This window comes from Mesocricetus auratus, unplaced genomic scaffold (genome assembly GCF_017639785.1).
Source record: "Mesocricetus auratus isolate SY011 unplaced genomic scaffold, BCM_Maur_2.0 Super-Scaffold_100691, whole genome shotgun sequence".
NCBI lineage: Eukaryota > Metazoa > Chordata > Mammalia > Rodentia > Cricetidae > Mesocricetus > Mesocricetus auratus.
This window is the reverse complement of record NW_024429267.1, coordinates 42266761-42289610: the sequence shown is the minus strand read 5'-3', so window position 1 is coordinate 42289610 and position 22850 is coordinate 42266761. Positions and strand designations below refer to the sequence as shown.

Below are 22850 nucleotides of genomic sequence, written 5' to 3'. Positions count from 1 at the left end.
GTCTTTGCCCAGTGAATCATTAGAAAGCACAGGATAGGTAGGTGGTGGTGGCTCATGCCTTTAATTCCAGCACTTGGGAGGCAAAGTTGGAGTGAGGTAGAGGCCAGCCTGGTCTACAGAGATAGTTCCAGGCCAGCCAGGGCTACACAGAGAAACCCCGTCTCAAAAAACCAAAGAAGCACATAAGCTGGTCCAAACCTAACTCCTTTCCTTCTTGGGACTTCTGTTTCTCTCTGTATAAAACGAGAGTATGGGAGAGGAGGGCTCAATCGGCCCTAAGGGGTGAGAGCAATTGCTCCCCCATTTTACAGAAGGGAAAACAGGCCAAGAGAGGCTAAGACTGACTATGCAAATGAACAGGAAATAAGATGGAGCAGTGGAGGCTCCAGGAACCCCAGCTGCTTCCAGGGAAATGCAAGATTCGAACCCAAGCAACCTGTGCAGACCTGGCCCTGTGAGCCCAGTTTCCTGTGACTTCACACCACTCTTACAGCACTCTGATCAGCTCTGCCTTTTTTCTTCATCTTGGACACGTGGGACCCCACCTCCACCCCAACCCCGCAGAACTCTGTATCTTCAACAGACCCAAAAGTGGCTTGAAGGAGCTGGGCTGTGTAGGCCAGGAGAGTGAGTGAGGCCCACTGTGCATCAGGCATGTGGAGAAATTGGGAGAAGAGGTTGTGTTGTGAAGCTGCCAGCAATAGATTCTTTTGCAAGCAGGAAAATGGCTGACCCCAGAGCTCTCACAATGTGTGCCAATGCCAGATCCCTGTGGGGTTTGTCTAAACAGGCTGTGAGCAGTGGCTGCTCCCTGACTCTATCTACCCAAGCTCTGCAGCCCACCCCCAGGCATTGGACCCAGGATGACCTCTGTTTACCTCCGGGGTCTTCCTATGAGTCTGTGTGATACGGGTGCCCTGATAGGGAAAACTGCTAGGTATCCACGTGGACAAGGATCAGAGGCCTGCAGAAGACACATGTTGTGCCTGCCTGACTTCTTCCCTTCCTTCCTCCTACATCCCCCCTTCCCTTACTTCCTTTGTGGTGCTAGGAATGAACCAAGGGCCTCACACATGCCAGACAAAAGCTCTACTGCTGGGCTACAACCTCAACCCTCTTCCTTACATCATTTGATATATACAAAATAAAGTATGTTGTGTATATAAAGCACATGATTACAGTACCATCTACACATGTAGAGTACTTAGAATGTTTTCCAGTACTTGACTCTATGTCCTCTCTTCTAACTATCCCAAGATAATTCCTGTTTTTGCAGACGGGAAATTTTACTTTAGAAATTGGCTGATAAATCATGTTTGTATATATTTGTAAGGTATAGCACGATAACTTGGTTTGTATATATATATATTAGGTAGTGAATAACTAGAAAACTTAATTTGTAAAATTTTTTATAATTCTCCCTGATGAGTCTAAAACTTAAAGCCTACTATATAACAATTCTCGTGTCTTTCTTTTTTAAACCACTGGATGATTATAAGATGTCCAAAGCAAATACATAAAAATAACTCAGCAAGTAGAGACTGTCAGCACAGATGCTCTTAGTATGCAGGGAAAACAAATCGTCTAGAAATGAGTAGCATGAACATATCCACAGGGAAGAATGAGGCCCACCAGGAGACCTGCTGGTATTCAGGATGGCAGTTTAAGTGCAGCTTTCGATTTCATCCTTTTTCAAACAAAAGGCTGTGCAACTGAAGTGAGGATTTAATTAAGAGAGAAGTGCATTTCCACTAATCAGGATGGCCATTAGACTTTCCAGTCTGAATGGCTTTTGTGTTTTTCAGAGGCAGTTAGTTACCTGTAGTAGAGGAACTGCTCGCTGTGTGTCTGTGCCATACCTTGTGTGCTTTGGGAAGGAGAGAGCCCGGTGGTTTCTTCCTCAGAACATAGGCTTGAGATCCTTTCTGGAGGAAAAAGGTTGGATTGGACTGTCCTGATCTGGAGAAAAAGGTTTATAAAAGGTCAATCATAAACATGTCTCCTTCCTCCTGAAACCCTACTGAAATGTCAGAAAAGACAAGAACCAAAATAAATGTGTCTCAATGCCTGAGTGACCACAGGGGTGCCCCCAGCAGCTCAGGGAGGACAAGTTCGTGGTGATAGTTAATAATAGCAGCCTGCTGACATCTGAGGACTCTACAAACACAACATTAGAAATGCCTTATCGAGTTCTAACACAGACAAAAGGAAGTAAACAGACACAGAAGCCCCCTGCACTGGGGGACAAGCAACAACTCAACACAGCACTGGCTAAATCTCCCCCCCCCACTCCACCCAGCAGGACCTCAGCAGTGGGAAAACACTGATGGGCTCAGCATACAGACCACTGAGCTAATAGTCATGACTGTTAAGAACTTGAATGAGATATCTGGTGCTAAAGAAATTGCTGTTGTAAGAGATGGTTCTCTGACAATTGGTAAAGATTGTTTAGGTGGGCAGCTAGGGATGGGTTATTTTGACAAGATCCTGGCTATCCATCAATATCACAAGACCCTAATATGCCACCCTTAGTCTCTTTGAAGCAAGTAAAGATAAGAAATATCATATCGATAGGAGAGAATTATAGAATTTCTCTAGAGTCCTTGTAGCAACTCATCAGAAATGTAGCATTTGTTCTACATCTCCTGTACCCCTGCAGGTGTAAGGCGTGAGTGTGTGGTGCCTACCTGGTGGAGAAGCCTGCCAGAGTCCATACATGCCAATAGAGCAAAGCACCACAGAGTAGGTAGTTTATAAGTTGCAAACACTTACTTCTCATGTTTCTACAGTCTGAGAGGTCCAAGGCCAAGAGCCAGCAGACTGGGTGTGTAGTGATGACCTGCTTCCTTTAAATGCTGCCTCTCATTATATCTACACACAGAAAGGAAGAAGGCAGATCTCAAGGAGGGGAAGGGGGAGACAAGCATGGGCACACTGCTAGACCAAGTTACTTAGTGGGTAGCTTTAGCCTGACCTGTGGGTGCAATGTGGGGGCTGGACATGGGCTGAACTCTGGAGAGTTCTCCATCTGAAAGTCATCTTCTCTCTCAAGCAAGTATGGTAAACATTATTCTCCTGAAACTGGCTAAGTGTCATCTCCGTGCAGCACCATTCAGGCCAAAAGAGGTTCTGACAGTTCAGAGAAAGCTCCTCAAAAGAGTGACATGGGGCAGGTGAGATGGTTGTGTGGGTAAAGGTGCATGCCACCAAGCCTGACACCCTGAGTTCCATTCCTGGGACCCACATAGTGAGAGTGCACACCATTATATGCTTACACATGCACACACAATTAAAAAGTAATAATTTTAAGAGTAATGGGTTCTGGCCACCGGAACCTGGCAAAGCTGGGTGTGTCTTGAAACAAGCACACTTGGGAAAGCATCAACATCTACTGAAGTAAGTCCACTCTTCAAATTCATGATCACAAACCTCAAAGTGAACCCCATATGGCAGTCATATTTCTTCAGCCCACTAACTTCATTTCTCTTCTCTGACCACTCCCTCTTCTATGTTCTTTTGTCACTAATCACCCAGTGTCATATTTGAATGAGAAAATCGAAGCAATCAGATGTGAACTTGCACTTAGTTGTAGCAGGATTTTCTGCATCCACACAGTGGCTTCCTTTCAACATCTACAGTAAACAATCCACCCTATTGGTGGGCACCCCCATCTTCTTGGGCTCTTTGCGCTAGACTCTTTTCTTGTGCAAATTCTTAACCACTGGTTATTTGGTTATTTCTGAAGCCTCTTCTTGGCCCCTCTTCACTCTCCTCCACCGAATCTCTCTTCTTCAAAGTCTGTCTTGAACCCACTTCAGTCAAGCAGCCTTTTCAAGGTCAAGAGCACTAGGATTTTGACTGACATTGCTTTGAATCTACAGATCATTTGGGACCAAAGAAAAATTTACAGTACTGACTTTTCCTGCTCATGTTTAGGAATTTTATTCCTAAAGTTCTTTAAAAATTCCTAATAGGGAGTTCTCAATGGAGGAATCTAAAATGACTGAAAGACACATAAGAAAGTTCTCAACATCCTTAGCCATCAGGGAAATGCAAATCAAAACAACTCTGAGATACCATCTTACTCCTGTCAGAATGGCTAAAATCAAAAACACCAATGACAGGTTATGCTGGAGAGGATGTGGAGAAAGAGGGGAACATACTTCCACTGCTGGTGGGAGTGCCAACTCGTACAACCACTTTGGAAATCAGTATGGCAGTTCCTCAGGAAAATGGGAATCAGTCTACCACAAGATCCTTCAATTCCACTCTTAGGCATATATCCAAAAGATGCACATTCATACAAGGACATCTGCCCAACCATGTTCATAGCAGCATTATTTGTAATAGTCAGAACTGGAAGCAACCTAGATGTCCCTCAACTGAAGAATGGATAGAGAAAATGTGGTACTTTTACACAGTGGAGTACTACTCAGTGGAAAAAAAACAAGCAAATTCACAAGCAAATGGATGGCACTACAGGAAACCATCCTGAGTGAGGTAACCCAGTCACAAAAAGACAAGCATGGAATATACTCACTCATATATGGATTTTAGACATAGAGCAAAGGATTACCAGCCTACAATCCACCCTGCCAGAGAAGCTAGGAATCAATGAGGACCCTAAGTGAGACATACATGGTCCCCTGGAGAAGGGGAAAGGGATAAGATCTCCTGAGCTAATTGAGGCCATGGTGGGGGGGAGGGGAGAGGGAGTTAGGAGAAAAAGAAGGGGAGAGGAAGAGTGGAGAAGAGGACATGAGCGAGGAGGAAGATTGGGTCAGGGGAAGAATAGAGGAGAGCAAGAAAAGGGATACCATAATAGTGGGACCCATTATAGGTTTACAGAGAAATCTGGCACTAGGGAAATGTCCAGAAATCTACAAGGCTGACCCCAACTAACAATCTAAGCAATAGTCGAGAGGCTACCTTAAATGCCCTTCTCTGATAATGAGATTGATGACGACCTTATATGCCATCCTAGAGCCTTCATCTAGTAGCTCATGGAAGCAGAAGCAGACACCCACAGCTAAACACTGAGCTAAACTCTGGAATCCAGTTGCAGAGAGGGAGGAGTGATGAGCAAAGGGGTCAAGACCAGGCTGGTGAAACCCACAGAAACAGCTGTCCTGAACAAGGGACAGTCATGGACCCCAGACTGATAGACACCCTGAACGAGGATGTCAGTTTGGAGGTCTGGGCAATCTATGGGGCCTCTGGTAGTGGGTCAGTATTTATCCCTAGTACACGAATGGAATTTGGGAGCCCACTCCACATAGAAGGATACTCTCTCAGCCTAGACACAAGGGGGAGGGGCTAGGCCCTGCTCCAAATTATGACAGACTTTGAAGATTCTTCCATGGAAGGCCTCACCCTCCCTGGGGAGCAGAAAGGGGATGGTATAGGGGGTTGATGAGAGGGAGGGGAGGAGGGGAGGGAGAGGGAACTGGGATTGACATGTAAAACAAGTTTGTTTCTAATTTAAATAAAAAAGGAAAAAAAGAGAAGCAGAGTAATAAAAATGCCATGTAAAGATGGAAAATACAAAAAAAAAAATTCCTAATAGGGTTTTGTCATGTCCCATACAAAGGTCTTGCATACCTATTAGACTGGTGTTCAGGTAATTGTTTTTTTTAATGTTCTTATCAGAGTTTTTTGAATGCCATATTTTGACTGTTGCTAGGATATAGAAATGCAAGTGATGTGCATGCTTATTTTAACAAAATATTACCGTGTAGCTCATTGGCTCACCAACACATGAACCAGTGAGGTATTTGTTCGCTGTTCTTGTCCTGTTAAAAAGTTTGCACTTATATTGTGAAAATGCATGGTTTTATTTGTCTGTTTATCTATGGGGGCGTGTATGGAGGTCAGGGGACAACTTTCAGGAATCGATTCTCTCCTTCTACAGTGCGGTTTCCTGGGACTGACCTCAGAGTGTCAGGCTTGGCAGCAGGTGCCTTTACCTGATAAGCCATCTCACTGGCCCAAGTTTAAAACTTTTTTTTTTGATATTTTTGGGACCTAGTATGTTTTTATCTCTTATAATGTTTTCATTTGTCCAGTAAATGAGTGTGTCTTCTCTGTGGAATCTGAACTTCCATACACATGTGTTAAGTCAAGTTTACAGGACATTTCTGGAAAAAGAGTTTTTGAGACCAGGGATTGCTACATAATCCAGGCTGGCCTCACACTCACAATCATGCTCCCTCACCCTACAAGTGGTGGGATTAAAGCCATGTAACACCAGCTTGGTTTCTGGAGTAATTTCTGTATCACAACTAATTTCATTTATTGAGCATGATTTTGGTGAACATCAACTTAATTCAGAATTATTTTAAAATCAGCACAGGACCACAGTAGCCTGAGGATATATAACCTTTGCCCGAAAGCAGGATGGGATGCTCAAATGACAAGCTGGCCAAATTCCATGCGGAGTGAACGAACCATTAACATCTGAACTTTGATCTGTTTTAGTCTGTTTACAACACAAAGCACTATTTTCAGAAGTGTAATACTTTATCTCCACACAGATATTTCAATGCTTAAGCCCTTTCACCTGCATTACTTCATTGCCTTATCAAGACTAATGGGAACAGGCAAATGTTAAAAGAAAGAAACGTTGGTCTCAGAATGTATGTTACACTTAGACCCCCAGATAGAAAGGCCAGACACAGTTTACTGGGACCATATGAAATGGTTTTATACTGCAACCATATAATGGTTTTATACTTCAACCGTATAAAAATGAAAAAGTATTGCAAAACATCAGATGAAGTCAGATTCACTTGTCAGTGGAGACAGGTACTCTCAAGGTTATCTCATCCAGTTTAATTTCCTTTCTTCAAGAACTTGTGCCTCAAGTGGTGCTTAATATGGCTAAGTGGAAAGGCTAGAATCTGAATTTGTATACTTCAGGTGGTGTTATTAACCTAGCTGCAGGTGACTAAGGTCAATTAAACAAAAATGCCACCAGCCCTTCAGAAAATGCCTTCAGATTTAGCACAAAAGGTCACGAAGGCATCCATTCCCCCAAACGCGTCCAGCTTCATCCATCTCAGTGAATTAGGCAAATGATCTTAGTCCTTAAAAAGACTGCATTGCATAATGAACACTGCGCTTCTACTACTGCCTTTTAGCTCAAACTAGCCTGGGATTCAAGGCCAAGCCATACAGGAAGCGTGCTTGCACGGAAACAAATCGCGAATGGCAAATGAGAAACCTACCCAGGGCCAAAGGAAGAAAAGCACCAAGCACAGACTTGCTCCAGCTGGAGGCGAAGACTACGATAGATAGATACCTGTATTGAGTTATGGTCAGCACAGCCCGGGAATCTGACCCAAAGCCAGGCAAATGCTGATTCAGGTAGGCCTCCAGGGACCTGATGTCGAACTTGTGCTGGGGTAGCACTTCCACGGTGTCACTGGTGACATTCCTCTCCATGATTGCCACCGCAGTCACGGGGTACACAGGTGACACGGAGGAGGGACGGAGGTAGAAACAACACAGCTTGGAGGCGTGGCCAAGGCGGGGCTTAGCGGAAGCCAATCACGTTGCTAAGCTGTGTGGGCGGTCGAGCGTAGTGGCTTGGGTCTGGGGGAGAAATGAAGGAAGTGCCTGCTGTGGACCCCAATTTAGAATTCTCTATCAGCGTCAGAGCGGGGGGGGGTCTCGATTTTAATAGAAACACAAGGTCACAAACGTCACTCGGGCGAGTGAAGACATATCTTCCACTCTAGTGTCAATGACGCATCAGGCGGAAGGCCTGGGAGGTCCGGTTATGAAGAGGGTCCGCCGGAACTTTGGGTCCGGGAGTAAAAGACCTCGGTGTTCTTCATGGCCTCCTAGGTTAGAAAGGCAGAGTCGCTGTCGGCCTGATCTGGACGCACATGACACTGGCCCTGCTGCGACCTGGTTTAGCGTTTCTAGAGGAGACCTGTTTTGAGGAGGGTTTTCGCCGAGGGGAGCCGTGGCGGTGACGCGCCGGAAGTGGCGCGCCGGAAGACCTGCGGGCGTGGCGGAGACGTGTCTAACTGGGATGCTTGGAGGCTCTTCCTTGGGTGTCGGGATCCGGAAGGCTGTACCTAGTCCACCTTCATTTCGCGCGTCCATCGCTGCAGCGTGGGGAGGCGGCGGCGGCGGAGGCCCAGGCTGGGAGCGGCGGCTGCCGGGGGCCCAGCCATGGCGGAGTCGGTGGAGCGGCTGCGGCAGCGGGTTGAGGAGCTGGAACAAGAACTCGCCCGGGAGAGAAGCCGGCACGTCGTGGGCGGCCGGACCCGCATCGAGAAGATGAGCTCCGAGGTGGTGGACTCCAATCCCTACAGGTGATCCTTTCTTGCTGTGGAGGTCCTATTTCTAGATAGGCAGGGTCACGTCTTAGTGCTAGTCAGAAGATAATCCTTGCCGAGCGTAGTGACTCCTGATTGATGTCAGCATTCGGTAGGGTAAGGGGGAAGGGGGCTGTCGCGAGTTCCAGGCCAGCCTGGGCTACATAATGAGTCCTAAACTAGCTTGGGCTGTGTAGTGAGAACCCTTCCACCTGCAAAGAGAAAAAATAACATCTTATTTTAATAAAAAATTCAAGCCAGGCCTCCATATGGTGCAGCTCTTGTGCTCTCTGTCCTGTGCCCAATTTCCTGTTACCCTTGTCTCTTTATTTAGTCTACCTTACTCTGCATAAGGCTGATTGCTAGTAAACTCTGCCGTAACGTAACATCTTACGTGAAGCTGCGAAGGATAGACCACAGTTCCCGAAAGGTCTTTCTGTGTAACTTAGATGAACCAGGGAGAGGAGAGTTAGTGACTAGGGAGCTCAGGAACTTCTCTGATTGTCGACTTTGCTAGGCCTGCTTACTCCTGTCCTTTGCTCTCCCTAAAAGGACGTAGTAGTTTATGAGGGGAAATACATAGCTGTGGTTGAGGGAAGGCCTCTGCACCAAGACTGAGTGAATTCATTTCTCAGCTTACTGAATAGCCAGTAACTTCTAACAGCTGCTATGCTGCTTCAGGGTATTACCTGTACCGTGGGACCACAGGGATGTCCATTTCCGTCATAGCTGGGAAGGCTGAAACAGTCAGGTTATGTGGAGTTCTTAAAGCAGCAGATGTACATGGCAAGCCTCGTACAAGACTGCGTTCAGTAGCGTGCAGTTAGACCTTTCAGTTACATGTTTTCCTTCTCACAGCAGCCCCATGGGATCGCTATTTCGATCTCACTCTGTAGGTGAGACAATTGAGTGTTGGAGAGCCACTTTAGATAGATTGAGTAAACCATACAATCTGAGTGTGTTAGGTTTCTCCTCAGTAAGTCAGGAAGTCTGTAAGTGTGGATAAAAACTGGGTAGTTGTAGCTCACATGAAGTTCCAGGAAAAGAGCAATGTGTGCTGTGCGTCTAGAGGCACTCTCAGATGATGACGTTGGAGACTTATGCAGGTGAAGGTATGTAGAGAAGCTTTGGAGGACTATGGGAGTTAGGTTGAGTAAGTGAAGCATGAGGAGATGAGGTGTAGGGAAGACACAGTTGCTGCCTGGAGGAATGGAGGTTATGGAGGAAAGGGAGAGTTCCAAAGCACCCGCCCAGCAGTGAACAGTTACCTAACCAAAATGGCCAAGGCATCAGTATCGGACATTTACAAGTGAACGCTTCAGGAGACTGAAAAGCAAGAAATGGAAATGCTGCAGTAGTACGCATTTACAGATGCTCAGAGGGGAAAGTGGGAAGTAAGGGGCAGCCTAGTGGACTGCTGGCCTTTCTAAGAACCCCAGAGCTTCCTGTGCCATCCTAAAACAAACAAATGAAAAGTTAATATAATAAATTGATGTACATATACACACACAGTACACACACACACTAGAATAGACGAGCTGAAGTGCTTAAAGTCCTTGGGATACATCAGATCTCTCCAAAAGTTGCCATCATACATTATGGACAGAGACCATGAGCTTATTTCATTTTCTTTATATACTAATACAGCATGGGAAAATAATGGCATTTCACTTTGACCCTTAACATTTAAGCCATTAGGTGTAGTTCTTGGCTGCACATTAGGATAAAGGAGGTTCTTTAGAAGAAAAATGTTTCACAGGCTACACCCAGGATTGTCCATGTTTCTAAACCTACCCAGTGATTTATTCTTACTTAGTAAAAGTTAGCCTTTACTTTCAGTAGGTTGTCAGATTTGCTGTGTACCCCAAGCTGGTTTTGAACTCCTAATCCTCCTGCCTCAGCCTCTATAGAGTGCTAGGATTACAGATGCCTGCCACCATGTCCATCCAGCTAGATTCCTCCTCTTTTGAAGTAGTAATAGTGCAGTTCTGGTGATTGTTTTCTTGGATGGCGCATGTCTGTAAATATCACTGTTAACTAAAAGATTACAAGTTTGGGGCTGGAGAGCTGGCTCAGTGGTTAAGAGTACTAACTGGTCTTCCACAGGACCCAGGTTCAATTCCCAGCACCCACATAGGAGTCTACCATCCATAACTCTAGGCCCAGGGAATCTGACAACCTCCTTTGGCCTACGTAGGCATTGCATGTACCTTCAGTACTGCATGTGTAAGCATACATACAGGTAAACCACCCATACACATAAAAATAAAAATCAAAAAGACTGCAAAAACTCTGAAACTTTTTTTTTTCCCTTTAAGCCGCCTGATGGCATTGAAACGGATGGGAATTGTCAGTGACTATGAGGTATGATGACCCTTGCCACGCTTCTGAACTTGATTTCAGTAAACGAAGAATTTCTGGTGAGCAATCAAATGAGGAGTAGTAACCAGCACATGTATGATTGTGTTTCACAGAGAATCCGTACTTATGCTGTAGCAATCGTAGGTGTTGGTGGAGTTGGTAGTGTGACTGCGGAAATGCTGACAAGATGTGGCATTGGTAAGGTAAAAAGATCTCTCTTTGCCTGTCCAGTAGGGAACTGTACACTCCTGCAGCAAATCAGGTACAGATTAGCACTCTTCTGATCAATCACTGCTTTACCGATTTCTCTTGTATTTATGGAAATTGCTCTTCTCAAGAGGCTGAGTCATATCCCTCTCCTAACAAAGGCTCATGTTATTGCCATTTAAACAAAGGGTATTTAATTGTGTTGAGGAACTTTTTTTGAGTAGTGTAATGTGTAAGTGAAAGTGATTTGGAATTATTTTTAGATACAGAACCTGTGAGATACTTAGATATAGAACCTGGTTCTGGCCGACGTTGGTGGCGCACGCCTTTAATCCCAGCACTCGGGAGGCAGAGGCAGGCGGATCTCTGTGAGTTCGAGGCCGGCCTGGTCTACAGAGTGAGTTCCAGGACAACCTCCAAAGCCACAGAAAAACCCTATCTTGAAAAACCAAAAAAAAAAAAAAAAAAAAAACCAACCAAACAAACAAAAAACCTGGTTCTGGGGTGTCCCTCCCAAAAAAAGGCCACATAGACCCATAGTATTTTAACAAGGCAAAAAATTTACTTCTGCAGGAGGGTGCATAGCCATGCCAAATCAAGCAGACAGGCACACCCAATAGGGGTTCTGCTGAGTTTCCATTTCTAATGTAAGGGTTCCTGTGCTTGCTCTTGGTGGTCAGAGTTCAGCCCCACACTCATACATAGTTGGCTAATTACAAATAGCCAAAGTACAACTTGTGGGAACAGGCTACAACTTTGAGCATATATTTTTATTTCAAGAAGTGCTGACCCTGGACAAATTTAAACTTCTGCCAAGTGACTGCAGTATTTTTTCTTAAGTTATTATTATTTTTTATTCTTCTCTCATACAATATATCCTGACTACAGCCTCAACTCCCTTCACTCCTCTAAGTCCCCCACAACAGTGTTTTAAAAAGTTTTGTCTTATTGATCCTTTAATACAAAAGACAATAGTATATTTAAATGGATAAAGTATGCAAATGAAACACTCAGATCCTGAAAATCTTTTTACGTGCTCAATTAAACACACACAGAGAATGGAAAGCATTGAATTTGAACTAGGGGATGTTTTTAGATTTTTTTATTTAACCCATGTTGTTTCCTTTTAAAGATGGATTAGAATTGTAGAAAGAAGTAACCTTCTACTAGAATTTAATCTGCCAACCATAGGTTTATAAAGCCAAGGACTATTGATGTTACTCAGTGGTTGGATAAGTTTTCCACAATTATCTGCCCTGTTATTTTCATAAAACATACATTATTCAATATCATTTGTCAATAACTTAATGTCAAAAGATAGCAATTGCATTTTGGCCCTCATTTATCAATATAAAATGATGCCAACAAAATACTTAAAATGCTTATTATAATTTTAATGACTTTGAAGTGGTTTGCAGAAGCAGGTCAAATACTGCTTGAGGACCCAGTTGATTGGCGGATTATTGGAGATGCTCGAGATCAGTAGTTAAAAGTTGAGTATGTGACCATATTAAAACACACTGCCAGACCTCAGTTATGTAGTTTTAATCCTACAGGTGTCAGGTAGCCTGGAAATTGTCATAACTGGTTTCCAGGTAATCTGATAGTGCAGAAACTAAGCACTGAGAACCATTGGAGCCTTGCTTGCCTGGGCATTTGCTAGGAGGGAAGACTTAAGGTGCAGCACATACAACTGAATCAGAATCTATCTTCTAGTAGACTCTGCATATTTATGTTGGTGAAGTGCTCTTTGCCCCACTAACAATTTCAGGTGATGCAGATGCTGTTAGATGAGGTCGCAGCAGTCATTCTTGAGGACTACTGTAATTAGAATCACCCGGGAAGACTTGGTTAGCTCTCATGTCCAGTTATACCCATGATAGGTAACTAGAATTCTGGCAGTGAGATGCAGACTCCTGCATTTTCAGTAACTCTTCCATCAATCCCACTTTATACCCAGGTTTATAAAAGACTATAAACAGGTAAGTTTCAGGAATTCTTTCTTTAAAATAGATAAGCAAGACGCTAATTGATTAAGTTAGTGGGGAAAGGGTGCCTAGAAGACCCAGAGCCCTTTCTTATCTCCACAAGTAGCTGCAGCTCCCTGGACCACCAAGTCTGCATCAGAGGCCTTGCTTTCCTGATGTGTGGCAGGCCGGAAAGTCCGCATCATTTCCTGTGACCTAAGCCAAGTAGTGGCAGTGTTACAACGTCCACTTCTTTTCTCAAAACCAATTAGGAGTCACAAACTCAAATTTAATACTCTGTCCCATCTAGTAAATATTATTGAATGAGCCATGGTTTAGGGACTTGGACTTGATAAACGGCTTAAGTAGTATCTTTGTTAGCAAGATATTAAAGGTTCTCTAGGTGTTGTCAGAAGCTTTTCTTTTTTAAGTTTCTGTATTGAGAAGAATAAAAATAGATCTGGGGATGTAGCTTTGTGGTAGAGCAGTTTATCTAGCATGGATTAGGTCCCAGGTTCAATCCCCAGCACTGCAAAAAAAGAGAGAATAAAATCTCATTTTTGTAGATTCATAGAACCTGTTCTTACTGATAAGAAATGTGATCTGCTCATTTTAAGTGATATGTGTACAGTGGCAAACACTGATGTAGACGTAGAATAAAGCAGGAAAACATAATTTAGCCCCAGCTCAGTTATATGGTATGTCATACAAAGGGAGAAAAGTGTGTGTGTGGGGGGGAGGGAATGAACTACGATCTTGGTAAAATTTTTAAATTGCTGGAGTGAAGTGGAACAGACTCCCCTTCTCTCAGCCAGTCTGCGGTGGTCTGTAGAAGCAGTGCAGCACTGGGTAGGGGCGAGCTGCTGCACAGAGAGGCCTGCGTTAGGTAGCTGAGGGCCTGCTGTTCAGCAAGGCCCCTAGCTGCCTTGTCCCTAAGCTGAGGGTAAAGGGAGCTGCGCGTTTACCTCACAGGACATTAGTAAATCACTGTAAGACACCAGCTGCTGGAGAATTCACTAATGTTATTGCACCACTAACGTTAAGCCTATCAAATGGAAAATCCACTGGTTTAATGTCACTTTTCACTGAAATACCACTGTTTTAATTGTAGTTACTGCTCTTTGACTATGACAAGGTGGAACTGGCCAACATGAATCGACTTTTCTTCCAGCCTCATCAAGCAGGACTCAGTAAAGTCCAAGCAGCAGAGTTTACCTTGAGGTAACTGCAGTTGTAGCAGAGGGCCACTCACACTGGGGTCTTATTCTGTGTATGCTGTGAGCTAAGCTAAGTATAAATGGATTTGGATTTTTCTCTGTGAAATGCATATTCACTTACACAAAGAATTCTCTTACTTCTTAGACCTGGGTTGTGTGTAGGACTAAAGTGTACATATTTTCAACTTTGCTGCCACAGTTTAACTGTGGAGCCTTGGTGTGAGATTAGCCATAAGTGATTGAGCATACATGCCTTTGTTCCAGTAAAACTTGAGTTTTAGACTTTGAAATCTGAATTCTCTTTTCATGTCATGAAGTACTCTGAAAAAGATTTCCCCCAACCATTTAAGAATTATTCTTAGTTGTGTGTGGTGGCACGTGCTGCAAATCCCAGCACACAGGAATTTATGCACATGTGAGGAGTATCCCAAATTTGAGGTCAGCCTGTACTGCACAGCAAGTACTGGGCTAACCAGAGCTGCAGGGCACGGCATAGACTCAGAACAAAAACCCAAACCAGGTAATTCTTACCTTAAAGGCCATACCAGAGTGGATAGTGGGCCAGATTTGGCTTATACGCTGTAATATGCCAACCCCAAACATTCTTGGACTAAACTAAATAAGGCATAAAGAAACTATCAGGCTGTACTGGGACTACCAGCAGCCGTGAAAGCTTTATTCCCAGCGCGTAAGTTGCTCCATGTTACTATGGGAGCATTCCTGAAATCTTAGGAGAGTCCACACTAGGGTGTCCAATGTTGACCTTGCAGAAGGACATAGTCATCAAAAGCAGCGTGGGCTGCCCCGGCTGCTGTTCTGCGGCAGCTGCAGTGTGCCGAGGGTTGGACACAGATGACCTGTTTTCATCGTGAAGTGCAACAACGGCAGCAGAGGAGGACTTGGGCATCTTCAGACCCATTTAAATCCTCCTTCCTTCTTCAGCCCTCTCCTTTCTGCTTTTCAGTCCTTTTTTAAAAACAGATGTTGCCTCAAGCTTATTTGTAAAGAAAACAGCATGAGACACTGATCATTGCAGACAGTGTGTGGATGTGTCACACCAGTCCATCTGTCTTCACCTTGGCAGACAGAAGCCTTTTCTATCCTTCCGTCCTCTTCTTACTAGGAGGGTTTGTAACATTTGCTTTTCCCTCTTAGGAACATTAACCCTGATGTTGTGTTTGAAGTTCACAACTACAATATCACCACAGTGGAACACTTTGAACATTTCATGAATAGAATAAGGTAAAATTTATGAATATTTTGTGTAATGTACGCTGTCCAGCTCAGTTAAACAAGTGCTAGAAAATCTATTGACAAAATTTTGTATTGTTTATATATTGTAATGTTTATATATTAGAATGCAGTCTACATACCAACATATATATATCCCAAAAATAAAGTTGGGGGAAAATCCCTCTGAAAATTACAATGATTCAACAAGAGGCCCTCAGGTTTATGTTCTGTGCTCTAGATGGTATTTTATGCCTGAAACATTTTCTTCAGCCTGTCAGGATCTCTGCAGTAATTTTATTCAATTAGCTTTATTAAGCGTATGTTTGTAGGAAAGCATAAACAAGGCAGTGACACTTGCTGAGCTCAGTTGCACAGGCCTGAATTCCAGCATATAAGTTCGAGGCTAACCTGGGCAACGTAGACCCTTTCTCAAAACAATGAAAAATAAAAAAAATAGGGCTGTGTGTATCTCACAGTTGGGGCATTTACTTGGCATGCCTGAGGCCCTGGCTTCTGTCTGCACAGGACTAAAGAACTAAACCAGAACAAGTATCTGTAAGAGCTCATAGGGAGAGGACAACCCTGTGAACAGACTTCATGCTTCCTTTACTAGTATGGAATCATTAATTTTCTATTCAGGAAGTGACTTAACACTTTATGTGAGGTCATTAACATTAAACACTATGGTATAATTGTGTTCAAACATTTAATGAAGGAAAACTGACATCACAAATAAAATTCAGTTTTGTGTCGCACTGGGTGTGGTGGTGAATGCTTGTAAATCTACCACTTGGGAGACTGAAACAGGAGGACCACAAGTTTGAGATCTTGCTTCAAGTAACAGTGGAGAATTTATATGGACCACGGGATTTGGGTTTGCTTTTGGTTGTTTTTTTGAGGTGCAATCTCATACTGTATGGAGTCCTGCTCAGCCTCAGGTGCTAGGACTACAGGTGTCAGCCACTAAGCCTTACGACAGAAGAAATGTATTTTGTGTCCTCATTGTTTTTCAAATATAATTTACTTTCCTTTTCCAGTAATGGTGGATTAGAAGAAGGAAAACCTGTTGACCTGGTTCTTAGCTGTGTAGACAACTTCGAAGCTCGAATGGCAATAAATACAGTGAGTATTGTATAAGGGCTTGCAGCCCTGGCTCTAACCTGAGTGTTCTAGCTAAAAATAGTTCCAAGTTTAGACAGCCTGCTTTTAAAATGTGTGATAAGAGCTTCTGGCCTCACCTGTGACATGTTACAATGTCTCACTCTCTTACAGATAAAGTAGCAGATGTTCTGATGTATGGTTTTAAAGGAAATGAGTACTTTATGATACTTAGTCTAGTCACCACTGAGTTTTCATTACATTTGGTGTGTGTGTGTGTGTGTGCGCGTACGTGTGCATGTGCATACCACCGTATGCCTGTGGAGGTCAGAGGGCAACTTGCAGGAGTTGGTTCTCTCAGTGATGAGACCATGTGGGACCTAGGGATTGAATTCAAGTCATCACTTGGTGGCAAGCATCTTTGCTAACTAAGCCGTCTTGCGAGCTCACCATTGGTTTTAACCTTTTGTTTTACTAGGATTAAATATATAAATTGAAAACATTTCCCAAAGATAAAATATTTGTCTTTTGAACCACTTTTAAATGATTCTTATATTTTTTGTATTACTGAAGTTTTAGAAAAATAAGTTTTTAAATCAATCTGAAGAAGTCTAGCAAGCAGTGGCTTGATGTTACTGTGTCTGGAATACCGGCACTTTAACTCAACTATCGCAGCTCTTCTCTCTGACCCTCAAATCCTCAGAATCCATTTAGATGACACCTGTATTCCACAAAGGAGGTTGGCAGTCATTTGTGTTTTCCTTTTTCTTGTTAAGGCTTGTAACGAACTTGGTCAGACGTGGATGGAGTCTGGGGTCAGTGAAAATGCAGTTTCCGGCCACATCCAGCTCATGATCCCTGGAGAGTCGGCTTGTTTTGCGGTAGGCATTGTCTTGGCTCACTGTCACTGTTAGCTATCAGTGATCTCTTGTAATTGATGTCTACAGTTCAGAGGAGCGGGAGTGTGCTGGGATACTATTTGGGTCGTTTCCATTTTTTCACTCTATTTTGTTTGAAATTGGTGTATTCTTTTTCATTAGTGTGCGCCACCACTTGTAGTTGCTTCAAATATTGATGAAAAAACCCTGAAACGAGAAGGCGTCTGCGCCGCCAGTCTCCCCACCACCATGGGAGTGGTTGCAGGGATCTTGGTACAAAACGTATTAAAGTAAGTGAGGGCTGATTTTTCTGAATAGTTGTGTATGCTTTTGATTAAAATGTATTTCATAAAGTACTCTAAGAATTGACACTGTCAACTAAGTAGTTATCTTCAATTTTCTTTTATGTATATCATGTATACATGGACTTTTATTAGCATTACATGTGTGTGCTCGTGTACGTATGTGAGTATATACATGCATACATGTTTATTTAATGTCAGTTACTCCCTGCATTTGGAATAGCTTGCTGAATGATACAACAGTCCTACAGCACTGGATGAGAAGGCTGTATTACGGGAATGCATCAGTAGGCATTTTCAACATAGTGCAAATGCAGTGAACTCCAGAGATACCAGGCCAAGTAACTCCTGGGACCACTGTGGCAGCTGTGATCTTTTGCTGACTGAAATGTTGTGTGACACAGGACTCTGGGAAGCATTATGCAAATGAGATAAAGCAGTACAGACCTTGACAGTGGGTGGAGACCAAGACACAAACACACTTGTTTCTACTATCTTGCCATTCTCCCTAAAAGCCATTCAAATGCGATCAAACCACAAGAACACTTCTGTTATCCAACACCAGACTCTGCCAATGTGTTCCTTAACTGTAGCTAAAAATGAGAAAAACAGGTTTTGTATAGGTAATGTTTTTGTCAGTATATGAACCAATTCACTCTTTAAAAGCAGTATCCTTTAGAATTCCCTAACTTTGGCTAATTTTTGCCAACTTCACACTTAGTAGCCTAGTTAGATCTCCTCAGTCTCCAGTATAACCACAAACAGCAATGTGGTAATTGAGGCATCCTAGTGTCAGAAGTATAGCTCCAGCAGAGACCATAAGACACACATACTAGAACTCGGAAATGTGACCTAGGGCTGTGGTGTAAGAGCAGGTGGCCCATCTAAACACCAGTAGGTACGAAGAACACTTAGTAATGTTGTTCTACAAGGAAAACAGTCCTGGTTACGAAAACACTTCTCTCTAGGTTGTACATTTAGTTGTGCACACTTTTATCACCTGCTTTTTCTTGGAAAGGGATTATACTTCCTTCAAAGACTCAGGGCATTTGGCTCATGCATGCTGTCAAAGCTTTGCCAATCTGAAGAATAGCTATTTCAGTTTCCTCTTACTTGTGAAAAAAGGTTGGGCACTTAAGTTTTTTTCTATGAATGATCATTGTACTATCATCTGCTGGGTTCTTTTTCAGCCCTTTTTACATATTTAGAACATATATATATATATATATATATATATATATTTTTTTTTTTTTTGGTTTTATGAGACAGGGTTTCTCTGTATTGTTTTGGAGGCTGTCGATCCAGCCCGGCCTCGAACTCACAGAGATCCTCCTGCCTCTGCCTCCCGAGTGCTGGGATTAAAGGCGTGTGCCACCACCGCCCGGCTAGAACATATATTTTCAGAAAAGTTTTTTATTTTAATATTTATGTGCATGGTGTGTGTGTGTGTGTGTTCATGTCTGTGTGTGTGTATAGGCATGCATGCACCTATGCTGTTCGTGAGATGTCAGTAGATAGCCTCAGTTGCTAGTCCTCACCTTCCACGTTGTCTGAGATGGGTTCTTTTATTGTTTGCCTTTGCATGCACCAGGATAACTACCTGTGAGCTTGCAGGGACTCTCATGTATTGCTAAGTTGTCAAAAAAGCAACCAAGACAGAAGCATTTCAATAGAACGGCATTTGACAGGGAGGGGTCACTATGGAGCTTTAAGGGTGTTGGGAGTGCTCTTTGACTTACTTTATTAAGTAGAATTTGACTTCCTTTTTTCTTTTGTGTTTTGAGATGGGATCTCACTATATATCCCCAGCTGGCCCGGAACTCACAGAGATCTGCCTGCTTCTGCCTCCAAATGCTGGGATTAAAGTTATGTGCTACCACACCTGGCTAATTTGGTTTTCTTTTCCAGGTTTCTGTTAAATTTTGGCACTGTCAGTTTTTACCTTGGATACAATGCAATGCAGGATTTTTTTCCTACCATGTCCATGAGACCAAACCCTCAGTGTGATGACAGAAACTGCAGGAAGCAACAAGAAGAATACAAGGTATACACAGTCAGTCCATTGCTCAGCAAGTCTGAGGAATACAAGGTATACGCAGTCAGTCCATTGTTCAGCAAGTCTGAGGAATACAATGTATACACAGTCAGTCGATTGCTCAGCAAGTCTGAGGAATACAAGGTATACGCAGTCAGTCGATTGCTCAGCAAGTCTGAGGAATACAAGGTATACACAGTCAGTCGATTGCTCAGCAAGTCTGAGGATCACATTGCCTGGAACAATAACTTTGAAAAGAAACACATTTGGAATATAATATAAATGGAGTCTGGGTTTTTATAGTTTTAGTTAATTTAGCATACTTCAGAACAAAAACCCATTCTTGCTTTTGGTAAGATAAAAAGACCTGTGTGGAGTGCTATAGAGACCTGAGGAGTGATGATGTTTTGGTCCCCTTGTGTATACAGAAGAAGGCAGCGACACGGCCTGCACAGGAGGCTGCGCCTGAGGAGGAGGAAGAGATAGTTCACGAGGACAACGAGTGGGGTAGGAAGCCTTCGTGCGCCGGACTCACATTAGCAGCCCACTCTGTGCTGGGAGGGAGTGTACGGCTACTCCAGATAGTTCTTACAGTGCTGCCTGGCGGGGGAGAAATGGAGCAAATGTGATTGCTACGGCTTTCTCGGGAATGAGCACGGCCTCACATTTGATCCTGCAGGTATTGAGCTGGTGTCTGAGGTTTCAGAAGAGGAACTGAAGAACTCTTCAGGTCCCATTCCCGACTTACCTGAGGGAATTACAGTGGCATACACAGTTCCAAAGAAGGTATTGTGAAATCTGACTTACATGTATGTAAATATCAGAGAAGAGAAAATATGTATTTATCTTCTTTCAGCTTCGTCTTCATCAGAAGGATACTGAGGTGTTTTCCGTCTAGATATCTGTGCAGCCGGCCTTGAGGTGCTGGGAAGTACTCAGTGTCAGCATGGAGACAGGCACAGCTCATTGGAAACTGAGAAAGTAGAGACTTCCAAACATCCACGGATGGATCAAGTATAATAGATTTTAGTTAAATTAGAATACTACTTTCATATACTGAGAATTTTTGCCACAAACCCATTTAAAAGTACTTCAGGAAAGGGCAATGGTATGTGCCTGTGACCCTAACACAGAGAGGCTGAAGCAGATGTGCAGTTTGAGATGAACCTGGATGTGTAATAACAGCCTGGAAGCAGAGGTTGAGGGTGGGACGTTAGGGGTGGGGTGGGGAGGGAAGGGAGAGAGAGAGTGTGTGAGGGAGAGCAAGAGCAGCATGCACATGAACAAACCTACAGAAATACAGACTTTCTCAAGGGAAGACATACAGAGCAGAGGCTGGGACCACAAGACAAAAAGATAGACAAATAGGCAGTAGATACTGAAAAGTTGCTGAATATTATTAATCACCGGGGCCTGCAGATGAAAACCAGTGAGGTACATTTCACTCCAAGTGGACAGATAAATAAATGCTGGCAAGAATGTGCAGAATGGGAACCTGGAATGTCATAATGCACTGCCATAGGTATGTAAATTAGTACATCTGTTATGGAAAACAGAATGAAGGCTCCTCAGAAACTTAAAAGAATTACCATGTATGTGATGTATGTGATCCAGCAGTATATATATAGCCAAAATGTCCATTGAGTAATAAAGACACACACACACATACACACACACACACAGAGGAACACTTTTGAGCCATAAGAGGATGACAACCTGTCATTTGTGATAAGACAGATGGAACTGGAAGTGATTAAATTAAGATTGGCACAGATGGACAAACACCATGATCTCACTCATATGTGGACTCTAATAAAAGGTTTGATGTTACAGAGTGGAGTAGGGCTCCCAAGGGTGAGCAGGGGGAGGAGTGGAGAAGGCTGGGTAGCAGCTTGTGAGTTACAACTAATTAGGAACACTAAGCTCTGGTGACTGTCACAGAAGGGTGGCTGTGGTAGTCACCGTTGTATGTTCAGAAAGACAGAGTGACTTTTGAATGTTCCAATTACAAAGAAATGATTTGAGGAGATAGGCTTATCCTGGTGTGATAATACATACACATATCATACAATATATACACAGTATATACACATACCATAACTTCATGATCCACTACAAGGATGTGTAATTTTATATTAAAAGTACACTCAGTAGAAATGCCAAGAATATTGAAGTTGTTACCTCTTAAACAAAGTTTAGGTGGGGAATATAAAGAACTTTATTTCTTCCCTAAATATTTCAAAATGTATCGGAGAAGAATATGCTTTTTAAGCACGGTGAGCATGGGTAAAACAAACAGTTAAGAAAAAGCAGTTTTGTATGGTTCTGTTTTCATTGCATCCCCCTTTTGTTGACAGCAAGAGGATTCGGTTTCTGAAGTAACAGTGGAAGATTCTAGTGAAAGCTTGGAAGATCTCATGGCCAGGATGAAGAACATGTAGACAGTGGACTGGCATTTGTTTTATTTTCTGTGCTTATTCTATTCCCTTGGAATTGAAAAAAAAAATCAGAACTAATAAAACTTAGGGCTGCCTGTGAATCACTGGCATGTGAATCTTTCCTGAGTTGTCATGCTGTGTGGAACACGTGGTTGCTTGCTTCCCTCTACAACTGAATCAGTGTTGCTCCTACAGAAAGGAGAGCTGAGCCAGTCCCATTCATAATTTCCTGTACAGTAATTAATTCCCTGTTGATGGACTGAGGCCCTGGACTATAAGTAGTACAGAGGGAGGGTGGCGGTTGTGGCTGGGAAGTGTCTTAGAGTACAAATGGCTTCCTACCGTTACCCACTACTGCTAATCTGACCAGGAGTGACTTCAGACAGTCAGCCCATACAATAAAACACCCCTTCAGATGTTTCTCCATGAGTACAAGCAGGATATTTTCTTCATTGGCAGTGTGTAAACCTGTGAGTTAAATATGTGAGATAAGCACAAGCTGTCTTTGTGGGCAGACGAGTACATTCGGGAAAAGACATCAACTGTATTCTAATTTTCAGTGACTGAGGGAAAGGCATTGCCTTTTGTAACAGACTGGAGTCACCATGCTGCCAAAGAGCAGGCATGAATGCAGTGTCCAGACCATGTACACTGGTATTTCATTTCAACTCGATTCCCTAAACAGAGATGTTAGGAAAGCTTGCCCTTAATAGTGGGCAAAATGAAGAACTCGAAATTAATTGCCTCTGCAGTGACTGACTGGTATTTGTTCTTTGCAAGGGGTTCC

At 43.2% G+C, this 22850-nt stretch overlaps 2 protein-coding genes across 5 annotated transcripts in view; one reads left to right on the top strand and one right to left on the bottom strand.

Annotated features, from left to right (window-relative positions):
- The window catches only part of Acad11 (acyl-CoA dehydrogenase family member 11), a 75559-nt gene extending 67985 nt beyond the window's left edge, over nucleotides 1-7574 (bottom strand). Inside the window, exons 1-2 of one of the 2 annotated variants that reach the window (XM_005074830.4) lie at nucleotides 7301-7574; nucleotides 1860-1959 (exon numbers count right to left, since the gene is read on the bottom strand). In XM_005074830.4, the coding sequence (XP_005074887.1) occupies nucleotides 1860-1959; nucleotides 7301-7443 (243 nt within the window). In that variant the 5' untranslated portion in view covers nucleotides 7444-7574. Of the gene's footprint in view, nucleotides 1-1819; nucleotides 1960-7300 lie in introns of those variants that run through there. The other variant, XM_040740190.1, reaches the window with a different exon arrangement.
- Nucleotides 7575-8014: 440 nt separating this feature from the next.
- On the top strand, nucleotides 8015-22164 carry Uba5 (ubiquitin like modifier activating enzyme 5). 3 transcript variants are annotated; one of them, XM_040740191.1, is made up of 13 exons: nucleotides 8015-8324; nucleotides 10646-10691; nucleotides 10802-10891; nucleotides 13974-14083; nucleotides 15235-15321; nucleotides 16350-16434; nucleotides 17187-17291; nucleotides 17451-17578; nucleotides 19499-19634; nucleotides 20054-20132; nucleotides 20305-20411; nucleotides 20524-20639; nucleotides 21983-22164. In XM_040740191.1, the coding sequence occupies exons 1-12, from the start codon at nucleotides 8182-8184 to the stop codon at nucleotides 20608-20610; spliced, it is 1203 nt and encodes a 400-aa protein (XP_040596125.1). In that variant the 5' UTR covers nucleotides 8015-8181; the 3' UTR covers nucleotides 20611-20639; nucleotides 21983-22164. The 3 variants fall into 3 exon arrangements, with proteins under 3 accessions (XP_040596125.1, XP_005074885.1, XP_040596126.1); XM_005074828.4 differs by lacking the exon at nucleotides 20524-20639; XM_040740192.1 differs by lacking the exons at nucleotides 8015-8324; nucleotides 10802-10891 and having other exon boundaries at nucleotides 10646-10747.
- Nucleotides 22165-22850: the final 686 nt, after the last annotated feature.